We start from the raw sequence: 24231 nt of genomic DNA on the forward strand, positions 1-24231 counted from the left end.
GAGCTTCCCAGGGTTCCAAGCCATCCTCAGAGAGTGACCTCTTAGCATAAGTCTCTATAACTTGTTCTTGCCTTAGTTCTGTGCTACTCCATGGAGATTGTCAACCAAGGGGCCAATTAATGGCAATTAGCCTGATTGCTGAGCATAAACAAGCAGCTAACTGTTACATACTCAGTGCTTATTGGGACAATTCAAATTCATTTTAATTACATAATGCCAATATAAGGATAATAATACTTGGTTGTTAAATCCCCCATTTTATATTGCTAATTCCACTTGGATGAATTACTTCCAGAAAGCAACTGTAAGAGGACAGTGACTTCTTTCCCCTTATTGTGTGCATTAATTAGCACCAATTTGTTTGAGGAGGGAAACTGTCCAAGGAGACTTGAATTTGAGAAATGAAAGCCATGTTATTTGTAATTAGCAGTGAAACAAAGAAATGTCTGGTATCCCAGAATTTTTTTGGTACATTAGAATTCTTTTGAGGGAATCATGTAGTCTCTATTTCCATGCAGTGTCTTAAGTAGGACTGTGTTAGTTTTGAGTGAAAGGATGGGGATAGAAACACTTTAGGGATTTGATTGGCTTAATTAAACCCATAAAACTTATTCTGTGCTATCCTAGGTGATATGGCTGTGAGGAAGAGGAGTGGAAAGAACTAAGCTCGTTTTCTTTTGCAGCTGCAGCTGTGATCCTCAGCTGTCTATCTTCGTTGAAGGGACCTGATGTTTTACGTTATTGGTGAGTAAAAAGAACGCTATTTTATCTTTTTTTGTTGTTGTTTGTGAATCTTGTTTAATTCCATTGCTATTTGACCTAGATAATTGCTGGTCCTGTCAAATGTACCTCAGTAGACATGACAGTGGTAAAACTACTTATGCCTTATGACTGTTTTCTTTTTACCACAACTGTGGGAGCTGCATATGTAAAACTGGGTGCATTATGTATGATGTATGTCATGTCAGAGGAGTGCATCTCATTATCTGCCAGCAACACAGGATTATAGATACAGAGCAGGAAGAAACCTCAGAGGTCACCTAGTCCAACAGAAAACTTGAGGCCCAGAGAAGTTAAGTGATTTATCTAGCATCTTACCCGATAGTACATTGCAGATCCAGGAGTCAAATCCAAGTCTTCCGATGCCAAATACTTAGGCCCATTTACTTTGTTTAGGAAGACTTTCTGCCTCTTCTCAAAAACTCCTGGCCTCTCCCATATTAAGAAACAGTGACTACAAGAGGAAATAGACAGCAAAACTATACTAGTGGAGGGGCAGCTTGGTGGCACAGTGGATAAATCACCGGCCCTGGATTCAGGAGGACCTGAGTTCAAATCCGGTCTCAGACACTTGACACTTACTAGCTGCGTGACCCTGGGCAAGTTACTTAACCCTCATTGTCCCACAAAAACAAGCAAACAAAAAAAAAACTGATTAAAAAAAAGATTTATTTGAAATATTTGGGCGGCTAGGTGGCGCAGTGGATAGAGCACCGGACCTGGAGTCAGGAGTACCTGAGTTCAAATCCGGCCTCAGACACTTAACACTTACTAGCTGTGTGACCCTGGGCAAGTCACTTAATCCCAATTGCCTCACTAAAAAAACAAAAACAAAAGCTATACTAGTGGGGGATATGAACCTTCCCCTCTCAGAATTAGATAAATCTAACCACAAAATAAATAAGAAAGAAGTTAAAGAGATGAATAGAATGTTAGAAAAGTTAGATATGATAGATGGCTGGAGAAAATTGAATGGGGATAGAAAGGAATATACATTTTTCTCAGTGGTACATGGCACATTTTCAAAAATTGACCATGTTTTAGGGCACAAAAACCTCATAGTCAAATGTAGAAAGGCAGATATAGTAAATGCATTTTTCTCAGATCATGATGTAATAAAAATTACATGTAATAAAGAGACATGGAAAGGTAGACTGAAAATTAATTGGAAACTAAATAATCTCATCCTAAAGAATGAGTGGATCAAACAACAAATTATAGAAACAATAACTTCATCCAAGAGAATGACAATAATGAGACAACATACCAAAACCAATGGGATGCAGCCAAAGCAGTGCTTAGGGGAAACTTTGTATCTCTAAATGCTTACATGAATAAGAAAGATAAAGAGGAGATCAATGAATTGGACATGGAACTAAAAAAGCTAGAAAAAGAACAAATTAAAAATCCCCAATTAAATACTAAATTAGAAATCCTGAAAAATCAAAGGGGAAATTAATACAATTGAAAGCAAGAAAAATATAGAATTAATCAATAAAACTAAGAGCTGGTTTTATGAAAAAATCAATAAAATAGGGGGCGGCTAGGTGGCGCAGTGGATAAAGCACCGGCCCTGGATTCAGGAGTATCTGAGTTCAAATCCGGCCTCAGACACTTGACACTTACTAGCTGTGTGACCCTGGGCAAGTCACTTAACCCCTATTGCCCTGCAAAAAACAAAAAAAAACAAAAAAAAATCAATAAAATAGATAAACCTTTGGTTAATTTGATTAAAAAAAAAAAAAGAAAACCAAATTACCAGTATCAAAAATGAAAGGGGTGAATTCACCACCAATGAAGTGGAAATTAAAGCAATAATTAGGATCTATTTTGCCCAACTGTATGCCAATAAATTTGACAATCTAAATGAAATGGACAAATATTTACAGAAATACAAATTGCCCAGATTAACCAAAGAGGTAATAAAATCCCTAAATAAGCCCATATTAGAAAAAGAAATTCTATCAAACATTTAAAGAAAAATTAATTCTAGTACTATGCAAATTATTTGGAAAAATAGGTGAGGAAGGAGTTCTACCAAATTCTTTTTATGATACAAATATGGTGTTGATTCTAAAACCAGGCAGAGCCAGAACAGAGAAAGAAAATTATAGACCAGTTCCCCTAATGAATATTGATGCAAAAATCTTAAATAGAATATTAGCAAGGAGATTACAGCAAGTGATCACCAGGATAATATACTATGACCAGGTGGGATTTATACCAGGAATGCAGGGCTGGTTCAACATTAGGAAAACTATCAACAGAATCAACCACATCAATAAGAAAACTAACCAAAATCATATGATTATCTCTTAATTAATTCTTTTTTTTTCTCCCCTTGAGGGGCAGTAAGGGTTAAGTGACTTGCCCAGCGTCACACAGCTAATATGTGTCAAGTGTCTGAGGTCAGATTTGAAATCAGGTCCTCCTGATTCCAGGGCCAGTGCTTTATCCACTGTGCCACCTAGCTGCCCTCTGATTATCTCAATAGATGCAGAGAAAGCTTTTGACAAAATACAGCACTCATTCCTAATAAAATACTAGAGAGCATAGGAATAGGTGGAGCTTTCCTTAAAATTATAAGCAGTTAAAAAAGAAAAGGCAGTATCTACCTAAAACCATCAGCAAACATTATATGTAATGGGAATAAGTTAGAGGCATTCCCAATAAGATCAGTGGTGAAACAGTGATGTTCATTATCACCTCTATTATTTAATATTATACTAGAAATGTTAGCTTTAGCAATAAGAGAAGAAAAAGGAATTAAAGGAATTAGAATAGGCAAGAGGAAAAAAAAGTATCACTTTTTGCAGATTATATGATGAGAATCCTAGAGAATCAACTAAAAAACTACTTGAAACAATTAACAACTTTAGCAAAGTTGCAGTATATAAAATAAATCCATATAAATCATCAGCATTTCTATACATGACCAACAAAGTTTAGCAGCAAGAGATAGAAAGAGAAATTCCATTTAAAGTAACAGTAGACAATATAAAATACTTGGGAGTCTACTTGCTAAGACAAACCTAGGAACTCTATGAACACAATTACAAAACAATTTTCACACAAATAAAATCAGATCTAAATAACTGGAAAAAATATCAATTGCTCATGGGTAGGCCGAGCTAATATAATAAAAATGACAATTCTACCTAAATTAATTTACTTATCGAGTGCCATACCAATCATACTATCTAAAAGTTATTTTACAGAGTTAGAAAAAATAACAAAATTCATCTGGAAGAACAAAAGGTCAAGAATATCCAGGGAACTAATGAAAAAAAATGCACAGGAAGGTAGGCTAGCTGTACCAAATCTGAAGCTTTTCTAAAAAGTGGCAGTCATCAAAACTATTTGGTACTGGCTAAGAAATAGAGTGGAGGATCAATGGAATAGGTTAGGCACAGGAGACCCAGTAGTAAATGACTTTAGTAAGGTACTGTTTGATAAACCCAAAGACTTCAGCTTCTGGCATAGGAACTCAGTATTTGACAAAAACTGTTGGGAAAACTGGAAGATAGTATGGCAGAAACTAGACATAGACCAACATCTTACACCTTATACTAAAATAAGGTCAAAATGGGTACATAATTTAGACATAAAAGGTGATACCATAGGTAAATTAGGAGAGGAAGGAATAGTTTACCTTTCAGATTTATGGAAAGGAGAACAGTTTATGACCAAACAAGAGATAGAGAATATTATGAAATACAAAATGGATGGTTTTGATTACATTAAATTAAAATTAAAAAGTTTTTGTACAAACAGAAGCAATGCATCCAAAATTAGAAGGGAGATAGAAAGCTGGGAAACAATTTCTATAACCAGTACTTCTGATAAAGGCCTCATTTCTAAAATATATCAGGAACTAAATCAAATTTATAAGAATGCAAGTCATTCCTCAGTTGAGAAATGGTCAAAGGATATGAACTGGTAGTTTTCCGATGAAGAAATCAAAGCTATCTAATACCATATGAAAAAGTGTTCTAAATCGTTATTGATTAGAGAAATGCAAATTAAAACAACTCTGAGGTACCACCTGACACCTATCAGATTGGCTAATATGACAACAAAGGAAAATAATAAATGTTGGAGAAGCTGTGGAAAAATTGGAACACTATTGCATTGTTGGTGGAGCTGTGAACTGATCCAACCATTCTGGAGAACAATTTGGAACTATGCTGAAAGGGCCACTATTAGGTCTTTTTCCCAAAGAGATCATAAAAAAGTGAAAAGGAGCCACATGTACAAAAATATTTATAACTGCTCTTTTTGTGGTAGCGGAGAATTGGAAATTATGGGGATGTCCATCAATTGGGGAATGGCTGAACAAGTTGTGGTATATGAATGTATTGGAATACTATTGTGCTGTAAGAAACAATGAGCAGATGATTTCAGAGAAACCTAGAAGGACATATATGAACTGATGCTGAGTGAGATGAACAGAACCAGGAAACCATTGTATACAGTATCAATAACATTGTGTTTTGGTCAACTGTGATAGACTTGACTCTTCTCAGCAATGCAATGGTCCAAGATAGTTCCAAAGGACTCATGATAGAAAATGCTCTCCAAATCCAGAAAAAAGAACTGTGGAATCTAGATGCAGACTCAACCATACTATTTCTACTTTTTTTGTTTTTCTTTTTTGAGGTTTTTCCCTTTTGTTCTGATTCTTCTTTCACAGCATGACTAATGCAGACATATGTTTAATGTGATTGTACATATATTACCTATATCAGATTGATTGCTGTCTTGGGGAGGGCAGAGGGAGGGAGAAAAATTTGGAACTAGAAATCTTATAAAAACAAATGTTGAAAACTATCTCTACATGTTTAGAAAATAATAAAATACTTTTATGATTAAAAAAAGAAGAAGCAGTGAAGTATAGCTGGTGGGTGATATGTCTGGTCTTTTCTCCACATAGGTGGAATCACAGTGTCTGTGGTCGCCTTCTTCTTCACAATTAAGTTCTTCTTTGAGCTTGCCGCACGAGTAGTCAGCTTCCTCCAGAATGAAGACCGGGAGCGCCGAGGGGACCGGACTATTTATGACTACGTGCGGGGAAATTACTTGGACCCCCGGTCCTGCAAAGTCTCCTGGGATTGGAAGGACCCCTATGAGGTGGGCCATAGCATGGCCTTCCGAGTGCATGTAAGGGAATGTTTCTGTCTCCACACCCATTGGGGTTTCTAGTTGGCTTACATTTGCAGAGCCTGGTTCTGCCTGTGGGTGGTGCTAGACCGAAGTACTATTATTATCTTTCCTCTACCTATCCTCCCACCCCAAGGAATTTGGGTAGAATTCAAATTTAAGCACTAGGGACTGTCTTATTATTTTTGTTCCAAGGGTACATTTCTCTCTGAGAAATAAACTTATAATGCTTTTTCAGAAAATAAACAATGTTGTCAGCACAGCACATGTTACAACGTCCCCACTGCAACATGTTTAACCCAAACATCACAGCATTCAGGATTGGCCTGAAAAGCTAAAGCTGAAGTTGAAGCTGTCTGGGAGCAGCAGTAGTCGCTTCTGTTTACCTGGAGTTGCCTGCATTGCACTCAGTGCCAATGATACGAGAGTAGTGTGATTTTAAAATGTTGTCAATACTAAGAAGTCTCTCTAGAGGAGAGATTTCTGGTAAGACAAGAGTTAGCATTGGTTCTTCAGAAATGTGGGGTTTGATTCAGCAGTGCCCTGACACTGTCCACTCCTTTCTTCTGTACGGCTAAGTTTGTGTATCATTTAACTTTCTTTAAATGTTGCATTTTATGTAGCTAGTGTTATTTCTCCCTATAACACTGTGAGCAAAACCATGGGGATGGCTGGCAATTTCAAACATATAACTTTTGCTCCTCTTACCAGTATCAGCTTTCTCCATACACAGTGAATGGGTTTACTCTGGCCCTAGGGGAACAGTATTCTTTCTCCGGGCTTTAACAGGTACCTTTCACTTCCTCATACAGTTATTCTACAAGAATGGACAGCCCTTCCCTGCTCATCGGCCTGTGGGATTACGAGTTCACATCTCCCATGTTGAGTTAGCAGTGGATATTCCAGTAACCCAGGAAGTCCTTCAAGAGCCCAATTCCAATGTTGTAAAAGTGGCCTTTACTGTTCGAAAGGCTGGTCGCTATGAAATCACAGTGAAACTTGGTGGATTAAGTGTGGCCTACAGTCCTTACTACAAAATTTTTCAGGCTGGTAAGATCTTAGGGGTAGGAGTACCAAGATGGAATAAAAAGTCTTCTGTAGTTTGACACCATTCCAAGTGAAAATAATTGTATCTGGGGCAGCTAGGTGGGTCAGTGGATAAAGCACCGGCCCTGGATTCAGGAGTACCTGAGTTCAAATCCGGCCTCAGACACTTAACACTTACTAGCTGTGTGATCCTGGGCAAGTCACTTAACCCCAATTGCCTCACTTAAAAAAAAAAAAAAGAAAGAAAATAATTGTATCCTCTCACCTCTATTGCCATTGTATGTTTTCCTTCCCATATTTAGTAAAAGCTTCAGTTTTCTGAGAATGGAACCTCCTTTTGTCTTCATTTAGCCTCTGCATATCCTTTGTACTGTTAAGGGTTAAAATTCTAGCTAAACTGTCTAAAATATCTAATGAGTGGTCGCCAATAAATGATAAGCTTTAGCAAGAGTTAGACTTTTAAGCATTTATTAAGGAGAATAAGAATTTGGTAAAGAGAGAGAGAGAAAGGCCTAGATTCCTATCTATTAAAGGGAGAGCACATTTCTAGCTCCGCTCTCCACCAGAGTCCAAAGGAAAGAGACCCAGTCTCCTCCTTCCTCCTCCCACTAGTCCGCGTCACTTCCTGATACCAAAGAAAAGACTCCTGGTCTTGCCCTCAAAGACCTTCGCTTCATGGGCAGAACTCTTCTACAGTAAGTCTCCAGCAGGTGGCGTCATTCCAATCGTTACAGTACATATTACATAAGCGACCAGATCCTCTTTTGCTCTGTTTAAAATTCGCAGAAGTGTGGAATCTATGCAGCATTTGTTTTGTTTCAATTTGTGGGAATAACACTTGTGCCATATACACTGTGGTGGCATCCTTTTAAGAGTGTCACTGGGTGTTAGCTAATTTAATAGCTGCAGAATAAAGATATATAACCCCTTAGGGTTAAATCCTATAGGAGTTTAATTAGGTTTTGGCATTTTAACCATGGGCTGATAACTGATTTCCTTACTTTTGTAACAAAGGCCAAGGCCCAGAGGATGAAGCTTCTGTCATTTACCTTTCCCTTTGGAGCTAAATCTTTCAAACAGCTTCTTTTGTAACTTGCTATTTCATTATAACTTCCTTTTGCAATAATGTCCCCACTTGGAGACCCTCATCTCTACACAAAATTCTCTTCAGTGCATGGTGACACCCCCCCCCCCCCCCCCCCCCGCCAGTCTGTTGCTGGGGGCTGGGGTGTGGGAGTGGGGAGACAACAGTAGTACATGACCTTTTATTTCATCATTTTAGTCTTGGTTCTGCCTCACTGAAAAGTTCCCACTGGAAAACTGATACAGAGTAGAAGTGGGAGTTAAGCTACAATTTTTGAATTCTCTTTTCAAGTCCCTTCTGTCTCATTTCACTTAGTGCTTGAATTGGTTAAGGATTTATAGACATAAAAACCCAGATTTCATCGAGTGAAATAGTCCCTTTATTTCCTTCCATGATGTGATTTAAAAGTGCTGTTTGTCCTTGGGGATGAGGAAGCCTTTAGAACACACTGTTCAAAGCAGCTCTTTGTACTGTGAAGATGCATCTGTTACAGCATCTCTCTCTAACCATTAGATCCTATCCTCTTTGTTCTAGGGACGGTGGTTCCTTCCAAGACTAAAATCGTTTGCCATTTCTCTACTCTCGTTCTGACCTGCGGGCAACAGCACACCCTTCAGATAGTCCCTCGAGATGAATATGACAATCCCACCAACAATTCTGTGTCTTTGATAGATGAACACAATTACAGTGTATCCATTCATGAGGTGAGCTCCCCTTCTTCTGTGTTCAAGGGAAGTTAAAGTCCTTTTGTCCTTTTCTGACCCCATTTCCTGTTCTCTTCTTATGCTAAGTGATATTCCAATCTCTCTTTGCAGCTTGGTCCTTCCGAAGAAGAAAGTACCGATGTCTCATTTGAGAAATCAGTGACATCCAAAAGACAGACTTGCCAGGTTTTCCTTAAGCTCACCTTGCATTCCCGGGGCTGCTTCCGTGCCTGCATTTCATACCAAAATCAGCCAATCAGCAATGGTGAATTTGATATAATTGTCCTAAGTGGTGAGTTGAAGGGATTTGGAATTTGTTTTGTTTGATGCATTTCTTCTTTCCTTTGACCTACTGAAATCGTTATTCGATCTTTGAGCCCTCCTTGGTTTGGGGGCAGTTTTTTAACCTTTTTTGTAATATGAACATTTGACATCCTGGTGAAGCATATAGACTCCTTCTCAAAATCATGTTTTTTTAAATGCATAAAATACAGAGCATTACAAAGGAAACCAGTTATACAGTTTGATAACATACAGTTATCAAAATATCTAAAAAACAAATTCATGAACCCCTGAAATCTATCTATAGAAACTGGGTTGAGAACTACTGGTTTAGAATCTTACCAAATAGTGTTCCAGATATCGTTCAGATATCTAGGTCTGTATCCAGATCTATTTACAGCTCTAGACCTTTGCATCTCTCCATAGATATCACTATTTAGTTTGTATGTCTGTCTCTCTTTCTCTAACAGATTTCTCTAACGTTTCTCTAACAAATCCCATTTTCATTCTTTTCCTTCATGCCTTCTAGAGAATGAGAAGAACATCGTAGAACGCAATGTATCCACCTCAGGGGTCAGTATTTACTTTGAGGCTTATCTTTATAATGCCACCAACTGTGCCAACCCACAGTGGCACCTTCCACCCATGCACATGAGCTCTTCCCAACGTCGTCCTTCCACTGCCACTGAGGAGGAGGATGAAGATTCACCTTCTGACAGCCAGACCCCGGAAAAGGTGAAAAAACCTAAAAAGGTGTACTGCTATGTATCACCTAAGGTAAAAACATCTTTTGTTTTTGCTCTTAAATTCCTCTGCTTATGCTTACATATTTATGGTCACTATGCATACTGTAAGACTGCAGCTTGACAGAATTGCCTTTCGTAATATCTACTCCACTAGAGTTGGAATAGGGTAATTGCCTTTAATTTTCTAGAAAACTAGCAAAACTAGATAAATGTTGAATATACAATTGTGATATTCTTAAATTTTAAATAATCTGGACTGGACTAGATCAGGCCAAGATGTTTTTGTTGTTTGTTTGTTGTTTGTGGGGCAATGAGGGTTAAATGATTTGCCCAGGGTCACATAGCTAGTAAGTGTCAAGTGTCCGTGGCCAGATTTGAACTCAGGTCCTCCTGAATCTAAGACTGGTGCTTTATCCACTGCACCACCTAGCTGCCCTAGGCCAAGATGTTTTAAATTGTAACCTGTCACCATATGTTTTTAGCTATTTCTGGAGAGGTATTTTTCAGAGACATGAACTCTGGCAGGTTTTGAGAAAGCTGCCTTTAACTGTTGGAATTTTCTCACTAGAACTAAGATCCTAGCTGTCACCTTGTGCTGTATCGAAACAAGTTGATTAAGGTTAGAATTTTATAATCTTGCAATGCATGGCAAATGCCTCTCCTTCTCTCCCTAGCTGGAGGGATTGGAGTAGATGTACTTTGGTAGGGATGAGAACATGAACCTCCCAAAGAGGTACTTTGGGTTAGCGAGTTTGTTTTAAATATATGGGTTTTGGTTATGAATTCAGGACTTATAGAAATGAGAAACTATGCAAACTCCTTATTACAGACCTGGAGTCCCTATCTCTCTGTGACCCAAACTCAATTTTGGGCCTGTTCCACTTAACACTGCAATTTTGACAGTTAAAGGTCTGGCCTAGGGAATACTCAAATGACAGATCCCTCTTAGAATATTTTTTACTTCTTATATCATTCTTTTTTCCCCTCATTTGGTTGGAAATTGCATCATGGGGGCTTTACTGTTTGCTTGTATGAGAAATAGTTTTCTTCTTTTCCTCTTTGAAGGAAAATTCAGAGGTTGTTTTCAAGTTAGCTTTCCTCTATCCCAGCTGATCCTTAAGTAGAGAAGACTGTTGTAGGATGCAGGGTCAATTTCTAGAAGATAAGAGAGTTGCTGTCCAACTGGAAAGGAAGGAGAAGGCTGTGCTCAGTTTCTCAATGCCTGGGACCAGGCCCCCTTTTTGGAAAATAGAATATAAAGCTCAAAATGATGTCGGAGACCATCAAGTCTGACCCTCTTGTTTGAGGGCTGAGGAAGGAAGGAGGAAGGAGGGCATGCTGTTAAGTCATTTGTCTAAGTGCATGCAGGAAGTAAGGTGAGGCTTTGATCTTTGATGGATTTCTCAATCTGGAGCCTCGAACAGTAATTATCATTATTATTACTATTGAAGTAAGAAGTGTGGTTTCTGTGCCCAAAGAGCTATGGAACTGTGCATATTCTTTGATCCAGCAATACCACTGCTAGGTTTATATCCCAAAGACATCCCCCAAAAAAGAAAAAAAAACCAATTTGTACAAGAAATATTTGTACCAGCATTTTTTATAGTGGTTAAGAATTGGAGATCAAAGGAATGCCCATCAATTGGGGAATGGCTAAACAAGCTGTGGTATATGTGGTATATGTGCTGTAAGAAATGACAAACAGGAGCATTTCAGAAAGACCTGGAAAGGGTTTCATGAACTGATGTATAGTGAAGTGAGCAGAACCAAGAGAACATTGTGCACAGTGATAGTAATATCATTTGATGAACTGTGAATAATTTAACTATGCTCAGCAAATACAATGATCCAAGATAATCCCAAAGCCCTAATGATGAAGTGTACTATCCACCTCCAAAGAAAGAACTGATACTGATTGAACACTGACTGAAGCATGCTATTTTTCACTTTTTTCTTTTGTTCAAGTTTTCTTATACAAAATGATTAATATGGTAATGCTTTACATAATTGCACATGTATAACCCACATCTGATTGCTTGCTGCCTCAGGGAGGGGAGGAAGGGAGGGAAGGAAGGGAGGGAAGGAGGGATAACATTTAGAATTCAAAACCTTAAATAAAAATGTTTATTGTTTTTAAAAAAAGAAATGGGGTTTAAAGTTTAATGAAACTTAAATTCCAATGACCCTACATCATTTTTTAAAAAATTTCTTTTGTTTTATTTCCTTTCTGGTTTCTTGGTCCCCCAGCAACTCTCAGTGAAAGAATTCTACCTGAAAATCATTCCCTGGCGCCTCTACACCTTTAGAGTATGCCCTGGGACAAAGGTGGGTTGAGCTTTATGTTTTTCCATATTGAATGATTTTTTTTTTGGCGAGGCAATGGGGGTTAAGTGACTTGCCCAGGGTCACACAGCTAGTAAGTGTCAAGTGTCCGAGGCTGGATTTGAACTCAGATCCTCCTGAATCCAGGGCCGGTGCTTTATCCATTGTGCTACCTAGCTGCCCCTTTTCCCTTTTTTTAAAAGACCATTTCCCGGGGCGGCTAGGTGGCGCAGTGGATAAAGCACCGGCCCTGGATTCAGGAGGAACTGAGTTCAAATCCGGCCTCAGACACTTAACAATTACTAGCTGTGTGACCCTGGGCAAGTCACTTAACCCCAATTGCCTCACAAAAAACAAACAAAAATACCTTTAATGGCCAGGGCCATTAAATGTGTTGTCGTGGAGAGAATACTGGCATCAGGAAATTATAGATTAAAAAAAAAAAAAAGACAGACCATTTCCCTATCTTGCCCAGGCTGGAAGTGCAGAGTTTATGCACAGATCCAGTCCCACTATGGCATAGGAGCTTTGACCTGTTCTGTTCCTAACATGAACCAGTTTGCCTTTCCCTAGGCAACTTGGTAACACCTCCTCTCCCTTCTCCCCCACCCTGCACTTTCCCCTGCGCCCCCAATATTAATGCTCAACTTAGTGTGGCCATCTGATCAACTTAGCCCATTGCAACTCAGAACTCCTGAGCTCAGGAGACCCTCCAGCCTCAGCCAGACCCCCACAGTAGCAGGGATTACATGGTGTGCACTGACCATGCTTGATTCAACCCTCTTTCCCTGTTTTCTGGGAGAGCTTCTAATGGATCTGGAGGTTCTCACTGTACATAGAAACTGCTGCCAAATGAAGGAACCTTATCTCTACTAAATGGCATCAGGAATATGTATATTATAGAAAGAAATACCGTATAGGAATTATTAGCAATTCAAAATTCTCTAGCACTAACAGCTTGTTAGTGCTAGAGTTTGCCTATCAGATTTTTTTTTCCCCTTCAGGGCAATGAGGGTTAAGTGACTTGCTCAGGATCACACAGCTAGTGAGTGTCAAGTGTCTGAGGCTGGATTTGAACTCAGGTCATCCTGAATCCAGGGCAAGTGCTTTATCCACTGCACCACCAAGCTGTCCCCATTGCCTATAAGATTATATTAATTAACAGGAGTGGTTGTTCACCCAAGCCTTTATCTTGTTCACTCATCCTGTGTTGATTAATCCATAGATTCAGCATTTATATACGTCCTTTTACTCTCTTCCATACATAGACTCAGAGAAATAATATTTTTGTCCAGAAGCTGGAATGGGCCATTGTGTTAAGCATAAGCTTCCCCCAAGCAGTTTAAACAGACTTATTCTTTGCTGTCTCATGGCAGTTAGACCCGCCTTCTGTTAGTCTTGAAATCCTTAGTCTGTACTCCTAGGATTGAAAGGGACTTTGAAGATAATTCTCAACTCTAGATCTTGTGCTACTTGCTAATAGAACTATATGAAGCTACTTATATCCTTTGTTCTCAAATTCTGTTCCTACAACCCTAATGGACAAAAATTATTTTGAACTTGAATTTCATGAGACCCCAAAGCAGTGTTTTGGAGTAATGTTGCTTGCTACAGGCTCACCTTTCTGTGACACTATGTACTAGACTTTCTTTGATGGTGTGTGGCCAGCTTGGGGCAGAAGGGGTTTTCCTGGATTGATTTGGCAGATTAACAGTTCTAACTTTGAATTTATGTGTTTTTTTTCTTCCTTATAGTTTTCATACCATGGACCTGATCCTGTGCATAAACTGCTCACACTAGTGGTAGATGATGGGATCCAGCCTCCTGTAGAGCTTAGCTGTAAGGAAAGGAACATCTTAGCAGCCACTTTTATCCGTTCTCTCCATAAAAACATAGGTAAAATTGGCCTGGGATTCTTAACGAGGAGGGAAGGGTTATTAGCAACCCAAGGTGTAAGAGTTAGAATTGGATTTGCCAGACACAATTTGTAATGACATTGTGACCACAATGGGTCCTACTGCTTCCCAGGAGGCTCAGAGACCTTTCAGGACAAGGTGAACTTCTTCCAGCGAGAGCTTCGGCAGGTACACATGAAAAGGCCACACTCGAAGGTCACACTGAAGGTCAGCAGACACACCCTTTTGGAGTCTGTAAGTAATGCTTTATTTCCCTACGAACTTCAAATGTGGTCAGACTCTTCCTATTTATTGCTCAAAATGGTCTAGAATTTTTTCTTTGGAGTATAGTGGTGAAGGGCTAGGTTCAAGGAACTAGATTGGGCAGCACAATGAATTTAAAACCTAAATTTAAAAAAACTATAAAGAAATCTTACAAATATGTCTAGGACAGGAGGATGTAGTAAATATTGTTAAGGAAATAAACTACTTGTTAATAGATGAGAAGAGATGTTGTTGGGTTTAAAAGGAAATTATGTCGGGCAGCTAGGTGGCACAGTGGATAAAGCACCAGCCCTGGATTCAGGAAGACCTGAGTTCAAATTCGGCCTCAGACACTTGACACTTGCTAGCTGTGTGACCCTGGGCAAGTCACTTAACCCCAGTTGCCTCACCAAAAAAAAAAAAAAAAGGAAATTATGTCTCTTTTAATGATGGTCAGTCAGAAAATTAATATCTGATATGTTTCTCTCAGTTGCACAGACATGAACATAATTCATACATTCCCTTGAAGTGGGTAGTTTGGCTTCTGTCCAGAAACTGAGTGTTGGGCTCCAGATAGCTCAGTAGGAAGTTCCTTTTCCTTTGCTGTGTTCTTGCTGTGGCCTCTTTCTCTGTCTTGCCCCCAGCTCTGTGGCTAGAGAAAGTTGTTTTGTGGATAGAGGGGGCCTCATACTAGAAACCAGAGGTCATCCTTGGTTCTTTTAGTGACTTGAGTAGATTTCATTGTTCGCTCACTTCTCTGGGCCTCAGTTTTCCTATCAGTAAAGTTGAAGTTATAAGCTCTAGCCTTTTCTTCCCATGGAAAGATATTTTAATATTTTAAAAAATTAATTTACTTTGAAGCTCTATGCTTTGTGTATGGGAGATATTATTAAATCAACTCACTTCCAGTTATGACGTTTCTTCTTGTTGTTGGGTTTGAAATGGCACAGCCTTGTTCTTGACCTCAGCATTTCTGTAATGCCAGCATGTTGATAGTTTTCTCTCTTTCATTGCCCTCCAGTCTCTGAAAGCCACTCGGAATTTCTCCATTTCAGATTGGAGTAAGAATTTTGAAGTAATTTTCCAGGATGAAGAAGGTGACTTGGGAGTTTTTATTTTCCATCTTTGGGATGCCCCCTTTTTCCCTCTTGAGAGAAAAGGAGCAATAACATTCTGGGTTCAGATGGCAGGATAGAGCACAACGGGCATGAACACAAGGGGAAGTGAAAAGAAGAGGTGTAAAAAGTTTGGAGCCTAGAGTTTTTATTGACTGGAAGGCAAAGGGAAACAAACTGCTTTTCTAGTTTATTTGTCTTTCTATGTATCTACACTAGGGGGCGCAATTCAGTGGCCAAAATAGTTACTATTCTATGGATGGGGGCAAAGTTTCATAAACCTTTTGATTTTTGTTCTTTGTGTGTATATGTGTGTGGGTGGGTGTGTATGTATTTTGGGGGGAATGTGGGAGAAGAGGGTAAGTAGAAGGAATAGAATAAGGCAGAAAAAATAAAGGAACTTAAGTTGCCATAGGCCCAGAACTTATTTTTCTTTGTTTTATTGTCCAGCTTTGGATTGGGGAGGCCCTCGCCGGGAATGGTTTGAGCTAACCTGCCGAGCATTGTTTGACACCACCAATCAGCTCTTCACTAGATTCAGTGACAACAACCAAGCTCTGGTGAGTCTCTGGCTTTTCCTGGGGTGGGGGAGTGGGGGTAGGGAGGTGGAGGCAGGAGTTATGCATCAAATGGCAAAACCAACAAGGTGCATGCATAGATCAGGGTGCTGGTTTAGCTATCTAAAGACCAAGGTTCTTTTCTTGGCTTTCATGTTGACCCACTGTGTGAACTAATCAGAATGTTGCTATCCTTTTTCTTTAGTTTTGGCATCTCTAAAATCGGAAGAATTTTACTTGTTGCCAGATAACCCGTTTAGGTGAAAGGAATGATAATGCATTCACTACCACTACTACTACTTATTATTATTATAATAAATGTTATTCTAGGGGCAGCTAGGTGGCGCAGTGGATAGAGCACCGGCCCTGGAGTCAGGAGTACCTGAGTTCAAATCCGGCCTCAGACACTTAACACTCACTAGCTGTGTGACCCTGGGCAAGTCACTTAACCCCAATTGCCTCACTAAAAAAAAAAAAAAAATGTTGTTCTAGTCCATGATCTCTTCTCAAGGGATACCTTAATGAACCTGCATTTTTGGTGCCAGTATGGGTTAACATCCATATTCAAAAAATGTTGTTGCTGTATTTTTTGTATAGGAAAAGATTCAGGATTAGTTTTCAGATGTTGATTGCTAAGAAATGATCCCCCCCACCAGAACATCATAAGTAGTACCTTTTTGGTATCACATCATTTTAAAAAAATTTTAATTAAAAAATTTTTTTTTTCCAATTACATGTAAATATTTTTTTGAGTTCCAAATTTTTCTCCTACCCTAAAGCCATCAAGCAATCTGATATAAGTTATACATTACAATCATGTTAAACATATTTCCATATTAGTTATATTGGAAGAGAAGAATCAGAACAAAAGGGGGAAAAACTGCAAGAAAGAATAAACAACAACAAAGCAACAACAAAAGTGAAAATAGTATGTTTTAATCTGTATTCAGACTCCATAGTTCTTTTTCTGAATGTGGAAAACATTTTCCACCATGAGTTTTTTGGCATTGTCTTGGATCTTTGTATTGCTGAGAAGAGTTAAGTTTATCACAGTTGATCATCACACAATGTTGTTGATATTGTGTACAATGTTCTTTTGGTTCTGCTCATTTCACTCAGCATCAATTCATGTAAGTCTTTCCAGGTTTTTCTGAAATTCATTTCCATAGCCTTTCTTATAGCACAATACTATTCCATTCCATTCATATACCTACCACAACTTGTATAGCTATTCCCCAATTGATGGGCATCCCCTCAATGTCAAGAAGTGCTTTTAAATTTCTTTGTTCTTTGTAACCTTCACTTTGATTTTCAAATTTTTTGTTAGCTTTTCTGTTCTGTCACCTTTATTTTTGAACATATCCTTTCAATGGTCCCTACTGAGCAAGCTATTCCTTGTAAATAAAGAACCTCTAAAAAGAGGAAAGAAAGCATAGCAGTTCAGTAAAAGTATGCATGCAAAATACATGAAAGTAGTAAAAGTTATGACACGTAAAACAACTGGGCAGCACAAGCATTGTCTCAAGCTCATTGGGATCTAAGTAGTAAATGAGACAAAGACCATCGGTTTTTGGCAGATTCAGGCACCAGCTCCCTATTCTTTCCCAGGGAGAGAGGAACAAGGAGAAAAGAGACCCAGATGAAGGGGCAAATAATTTGGGTTTTCAAATACCAGATGAAACAGCCAGCCTAGTTAGAGACAATCACATCTCTGACTTAACCCAGAGTAGGAGCTCTTTATATGTGTCTATATTTGGGGGTGAGGGGGCCTGAGGGAGAGCCCATTCTAGGTACTAATCAAGTTGTGACTATCACCTGTACCTTTGAGTCCATATGTCGTGGTCACCCAGACAGTTCCCAAATAAAAAGAGTTGCTCATCTTACCTGAAGAAGGAGGTTGGGCCACATTGCCTAATTTTCCAAAAAGTTAAGATTATGTCTGAGCAAAGATTAAATGAACATCAACCAATCACAGAAAATAGCTGCAGGGGCAGCTAGGTGGTGCAGTGGATAAAGCACCAGCCCTGGATTCAGGAGTTCCTGAGTTCAAATCCGGCCTCAGACACTTGACACTTACTAGCTGTGTGACCCTGGGCATGTCACTTAACCCCCATTGCCCCACAAAACAAAACAAAACAAAAAAAGAAAATAGCTGCAAAAACAAGATGATTCCCCAAGCCCAGTTTAGAAAGTGTATTCAGAGCAATATAAAGGAGGTTATAGAAGCAAATCAGAAATATATCACAGAAAAAACTGCAGGCCACAAGGATAATTCTGTAGTGCTGTTCCAGCAGATTCCCTCCATACTTCCTCAAGGGAGAATGATGTAGGATAACTCACTCCCTAGTGAAAAGAAACAAAATTAGAATTTTAGAGACAGATGGTCCTAGGTCTCTTCTCCAAACATTCCAGGTAGGAAATCCAGTCAGATTGCTGTCAAGTTCAGTTTACTGAGCAACTCATTCATGAGTCACCTGAGAGGAAGAGAAAGAAATTGAGACAGGTAAGAAGCAATATGACGTAGAGAGGTAATAGAATGTAGTAGCAAAAGCCATGGGCTTCAGACATGGGTTCCAATTCCAGCTCCAACTCTGACCCTCAGTTGTTTCATTAAAAAAAAAATGGCGATAATACTACTTACACTATCTGCCTTAAAGAGTTGTAAGGGGGCAGGTAGGTGGCGCAGTGGATAAAGCACCGGCCCTGGATTCAGGAGGACCTGAGTTCAAATCCAGCCTTAGACACTTAACACTTACTAGCTGTGTGATGCTGGGTAAGTCACTTAACCCTCATTGCCCCACCAAAAAAACCAAAACAAAACAAAAAAGAGTTGTAAGAAAAATGTTTATAAGCTTTAAAGCATAATATAAATGTGTGCAACTACTAGCTTCTGTCAGTAGGTTAGACAGCAGCTATTTAGGGAAAGAAGAAAAGTCCTGCACAAGTTTTAAAAAAACCCATCCTTTCTAAAGGAGCAAAGTGGTGGGAAGATTATATATCATAGGTATGTGTTTCATTCAGCATACAATTTGTCTTGTCTCCAGGGAGCAAAGAGACCCTAAGTCGGCATTGATTGTAAATCAGAAGGGAAGGGTGAAGAAGAGAAACAGAAATTTCAGAATCCACTACCCATCTGTGTAGTGTGAACTGTATCAAAAAATCTCGGTTGTTGAAGCAGTACAGATACGTCCTGGTAGCATCTTGGATCAGGCAAGACCCTAAGTTATATGTAGGATTACTCTTCATCTTCTCTGGTCTTTTTTTCCCCACCAGTTTCTCAGGGGGCAACTAAGTCTAAGAGGTTAGGCATCCCTGTCCTGTGTTAGAGTGTGAAAGGACCTTTGAATAAAGTGGCATGGCAAGATGTGATAGGAATGACTGGGCCAGGATTGGGGGTGAGGGGTGGGGGAAGGTGGCGCAGTGGATATACATATATGTCTAGGACAGGAGGAAATAGTAAATATTGTTAAGGAAATAAACTGCTTGTTAATAGATGAGAAGAGATGTTGGGTTTAAAAGGAAATTATGTCGGGCAGCTAGGTGGCACAGTGGATAAAGCACCGGCCCTGGATTCAGGAGGACCTGAGTTCAAATCTGAACTCAGACACTTGACACTTACTAGCTGTGTGACCCTGGGCAAGTCACTTAACCCTCATTGGCGGGGGGGGGGGGGGGGGTTGGGGGGGGAGGGGGGTGGAGTGACTTGGTCTTGAAGAGGACCTATTCGAGGCAATCCAGAGCCTGAAGATGTACGGTGTTTAATTCAGAGGGGAAGTAGGAATTGGAGTTGGGGTAGGAGGACACGGAGCTTGGACTCAAAGCTCTTACTCATTTGGCCAGGTTACTCAATTTTTTTTTTTAAATGATAGCATTTGCTTTAACATTATCTTCATTTTTCACTTTTTAGCCCTGCCCTGCCCAGATAGTCATGTCTTGTAACAAAGAACAAAAAAAAAAAAGTTCTGCAAAACTAAACATATCAACTAAGTCCAGAATTATTCCATGCCCATAACCCCGTACCTCTGTAAAGAAAGGGAGCGTGCCTTTTCTTTGAATTTTAAGTGACTAAATAGCCTAAATTGATTTTTAAAAGACTGGCAATTTTGAGGGCTTTTCATTTGTTACACTGAGTTCTTTCTCCTTAGGCTCTCTCCTAATCCTGGGTTTGAGGGACAGAGGCATTGGAATCTCTTTTCTCTTGACAGGTGCATCCAAACCCTAACCGACCTCCACATCTCCGGCTAAAGTTATACGAATTTGCAGGGCGGCTCGTAGGCAAGTGTCTCTATGAGTCATCTTTAGGAGGCGCTTACAAGCAACTGGTCCGAGCTCGCTTTACTCGTTCTTTCCTGGCTCAAATCATAGGACTTCGAATGCATTACAAGGTAACACAGCTGGGTGTATGTTTTCCACAGTAAAGCTCCAGGGTACTATTCAATTGGATTCAATTTAGCAAACGTGTATTAAGCACTTTCTATGTGCCAGGCACTGTGCTCGCTGTTGAAAGTATAAAAACAAATAAGAATCAAAGGATGTGCCCTGCAGAAGTTTACTTCTCCTGGGGTATGTGACATGTTAACAGATAAGTAAATACAAGATAATTTGAGCAGGTCAGGAACACTAACAACTAAGAAGATTAGGAAGGGTTTTCTATAGCAAGTAGAACTGACCTGAGTTTTAAATGATAGGTATTTTAAGAAGGAATGGTGTAGGGATTCTTTCTAAGTAAATGAGACAGTTTGTGCAGAAACAGGGAGATAAGATATGGAATGCTAAATCCAGGGGATGGCAAATAGGCCATGTAGAACAACAACAAAAAAATCGTATAAAGGATAGTAATGCAAAATGTCTGGAAAGGTGGCATGGAAACATCTTAGAAAGGACTTTAAATGCCAAGCTGAGAGGTTCTTTTATCCTAGAGTCTGTAGGAGGCCATGGAAGCTTCTTGAGCCATGAGAGTGACATAGGAAGACCTGTACTTTTAGGAAGATTATTTTAGTTGCTTTGTAGAATATGGCTTGGAGAAGGGAGAGACTAGAAGCAAGGAGACCAGTTAAGAAGCTCTTATAATAATCTAGGTGAGAGGTGAAAGGTCGTATGGGTGGATACAAGAAAAGTCATGGATGGAGAATTGACAAGATCAGGTAATTGATTGGATATGAAGGATGAGGGAGAGGAAGGAGTTGAAGTGACATAAGATTGTGAACCTAAGTGACTAGAAGAATAATGATGCCCTCAAGAGAAATTGGGAATTTTGGAGGATGGGTTGCTTTAGAGAGGAAGATAATGAATTCTGTATCGAATTTTCTTAGTTTGAGATACTTGTGGGACATACTGGTAGAGATATCCAGTAGGCAACTGTTGCTATTGGTTTGGAGCTCAGAGGAGAGATTTGGGTCAGCTATATCTGTCTAGTATTGGGCCAGAAACCAAATTGCAAGGATTTGAGAAGGGAGCTAGAGGTGAGAAGTAGAGGCAGTGAGTTTAACTGAGAAAAGGAGAGAGATTACAACAGCTTAAGAAGGCAGGCAATAAGATCTTTTTTTTTTAACTTAAAAAAAAAATCGGTTTTGAATTATCTCCCATCCCCTCACCCTTCCTCTACTCATTAAGAAGGCAAGAAATACAATACTCACTATACATAGGAAGTTATGCAAAACATATTTCCACATCAGACATGTTGTGAAAGGGGGGGGAAAAAGCAAGAAAAGGAAAGTTTAAAAAGTATGTTTCAGTCTGCACTCAGACTCTCTTAGGAGGTAGAAAGCATTTTTTGTCATGAGACCTTGGGAATTGTCATGAATCATTGTATTGATCAGAATAGCTAGGTCTTTCAGTATTGCTGTTATAATATTGCTGGGGCAGCTAGGTTGTGCAGTGGATAGAGCACTGGTCCTGAAGTTGGGAGGACCTGAGTTCAAATCCCACCTCAGGTACTTTGTACTGAGGTAGCTGTGTGACTCTGGGTAAGTCACTTAACCCCAAATACCTTAAACATCTGGGGCCATCTCCAGTTGTCCTGATGTATATCTTGCCACTGGACCCAGATGGGTCTGGAGGAGAATGAGGTTGGTGACCTTGCACAGCCCTGCCTCACTTAAACCCAATTCGCTGCAAGTCATGAAATCACCTGATGTCATGGTCTTCTTCGAGAATGAAAGACAAACAACAACAAAATAATATTGCTGTTGTGTATGATGTTCTCCTAGTTCTGTTCATTTCACTCTCCATTAACTCATATAAGCCTTCCCAGTTTTTTCTGAAACCACCCTGTTCTTCATTTTTTATGGCACAGTAGTATTACATCACAGTCATACCACAATTTACTCAGCCATTCCCTAGTTGATGGACATCCTCTCAGTTTCTAATTATTTGCCACCACAAAAAGAGCTGCTATAAACACATACATATATATATACATACATACATACACACACACACACGTGTATATATATGTATGTGTGTGTATTTTCCTTTCTTTTTGATCTTTTTAGAGTATACAACTCAGACTGGTATTACTGTGTTGAAAGGTTTGTATAGTTTTATAGCCTTTTGGGTGTAGTTCCAAATTGTTCTGCAGAATGGTTGGACCAGTTTCATGTACATTAGTGTCCCAATTTTTCCACAGCCTCTCCAACAGTTGTCATATTCCTTTACTGTTATGTTAACCAAGCTGATGGGTGTGAAGTAGTAACTCAAAGATATTTTGATTTGCATTTCTCATATCATTTTTAATGACTATTGATACCTTTGATTTCTTCTGAAAACTGCCTGTTCATATCCTTTGACGATTTGTCAGTTGGAGAATTGCTCTTATTTTTAGAAATTTGACTCAGTTCCCTATATATTTTAGAAATGAAACTTTTGTCTGAGAATCTTGCTGTGAAATCTTCTTCCCCACTCCGTCCCTCATCCCCAGTTCCAAATAACGCCATAGGAAAATGCCCGGAGCAGCAAAACTCACAGAAGAATGTGCTGAAATCATCTTCTAACCAAGAACGGGTTGGAAGGTCAGAAGGAGGGAGCTGCTGTGCTAATACAGGAGTCAAGCCCAACCCCACAGTCACCCTGACACAGATCCAGTCTCAGGAAGTCCTCACCAGAGAAGGAGACCCCCAGAGCCTCTGAATCAGCTGAAGCGCCAGTGTCATCTGGAACTAAGCTCACAGTCTGGTGAGAGGGCTGAGCCCTCGGCAGGGGGGAGACTACAGGGGTCTATGCTGGTGCTGAGGCAGAACCTGGATTTTTCATCCCTGTCAAGAACCAGGAGGTAGGCTTGAGTAGCAGTGGCCCAGGTGGGGGAGGGGCACAGGCTCATCAGAGCTAACAACCACAATACACAAAGCTGGTTGATTAGCAAGTTGGTCTGGGGTCATCTATGGACCAGGGAACAGGCCAGGTGAGGGAAGAACCTGATTCTCCTTAAATCATACCACCTGGGACTTCTTAAGTTGGGATACTGCAACCTGGAAACAGTGCCCCACTTTAAGGAGCTAAAAGTCTAGTAAAAGAAAGGCATGATGAGCAGACAGAGAAAGGTGAGGACCATAGAAAGTTTCTTCAGTAACAAGGAAGACCAAGGGGCACCCTCAGAGGAAGATGTCAACATTAGGGCCCCTATATCTAAAGCTTCCAAGAAAAATATGAATTTGGTCTCAGGCCATAGAGGTACTCAAAAAGGACTTTGAAGATAAAGTTAGAGAGGTAGAGGAAAAAATGGAAAGAGAAATGAGGGTGATGCAGGAAAGACATGAGAAAAAAGTCAACAGCTTGAAAAGTCAAATTGGCCAAATGGAAAAGGAGGTACAAAAGCTCTTTGATGAAAATAATTGCCTAAGAATGAGGAGTGAACAAATGGAAGCCAGTGACTTTATGAGAAACCAAGACACAATAAAGCAAATCCAAATGAATAAAAAAATAGAGGGCAATGTGAAATATCTTCTGGGAAAAACTGCTGACCTGGAAAATAGGTCCAGGAGAGATAATTTGAAAATTATTGGTCTACCTGAAAACCATGATCAAGGAAAGAGCTTAGACACCATCTTCCAAGATATTCTCAGGGAAAATTGCCCTGAAATTCTAGAAGAAGAAGCTAAAATAGAAATTGAAAGAATCCACCTATCATCTCCAGAAAGAGATCCCACAAGGAAAACTCCTAGGAATATTATAGCCAAATTCCAGAGCTCTCAGGTCAAGGAGAAAGTATTGCAAGCTGCCCAAAAGAAAGAATTCAAGTACTGTGGAGCCGCAGTCAGGATAGCACAAGATCTAGCAG

The 24231-nt window shown here is 39.6% G+C and overlaps 1 protein-coding gene across 7 annotated transcripts in view; it reads left to right on the forward strand.

The window, feature by feature from the left end:
* Positions 1–24231, forward strand: part of AREL1 (apoptosis resistant E3 ubiquitin protein ligase 1) — a 69007-nt gene that overhangs the window by 32243 nt on the left and 12533 nt on the right. For 4 of the 7 annotated variants that reach the window (XR_006354782.1, XM_043983717.1, XM_043983720.1 and 1 more), the window contains exons 3-14: positions 684–744; positions 5714–5940; positions 6753–6990; positions 8606–8775; positions 8887–9067; positions 9587–9834; positions 12051–12128; positions 13880–14021; positions 14154–14275; positions 15306–15381; positions 15850–15959; positions 20162–20341. Coding sequence is in view for 6 of the 7 variants with exons in the window: in XM_043983717.1 (XP_043839652.1) it covers positions 729–744; positions 5714–5940; positions 6753–6990; positions 8606–8775; positions 8887–9067; positions 9587–9834; positions 12051–12128; positions 13880–14021; positions 14154–14275; positions 15306–15381; positions 15850–15959; positions 20162–20341 (1788 nt within the window). In the remaining variant the exon portion in view is untranslated. Of the gene's footprint in view, positions 1–627; positions 745–5713; positions 5941–6752; positions 6991–8605; positions 8776–8886; positions 9068–9586; positions 9835–12050; positions 12129–13879; positions 14022–14153; positions 14276–15305; positions 15382–15849; positions 15960–20161; positions 20342–24231 lie in introns of all 7 variants that reach the window. The other 3 variants (XM_043983719.1, XM_043983722.1, XM_043983723.1) reach the window with 3 other exon arrangements.

Source organism: Dromiciops gliroides, chromosome 2 (assembly GCF_019393635.1).
Source record: "Dromiciops gliroides isolate mDroGli1 chromosome 2, mDroGli1.pri, whole genome shotgun sequence".
NCBI classification, from domain to species: domain Eukaryota; kingdom Metazoa; phylum Chordata; class Mammalia; order Microbiotheria; family Microbiotheriidae; genus Dromiciops; species Dromiciops gliroides.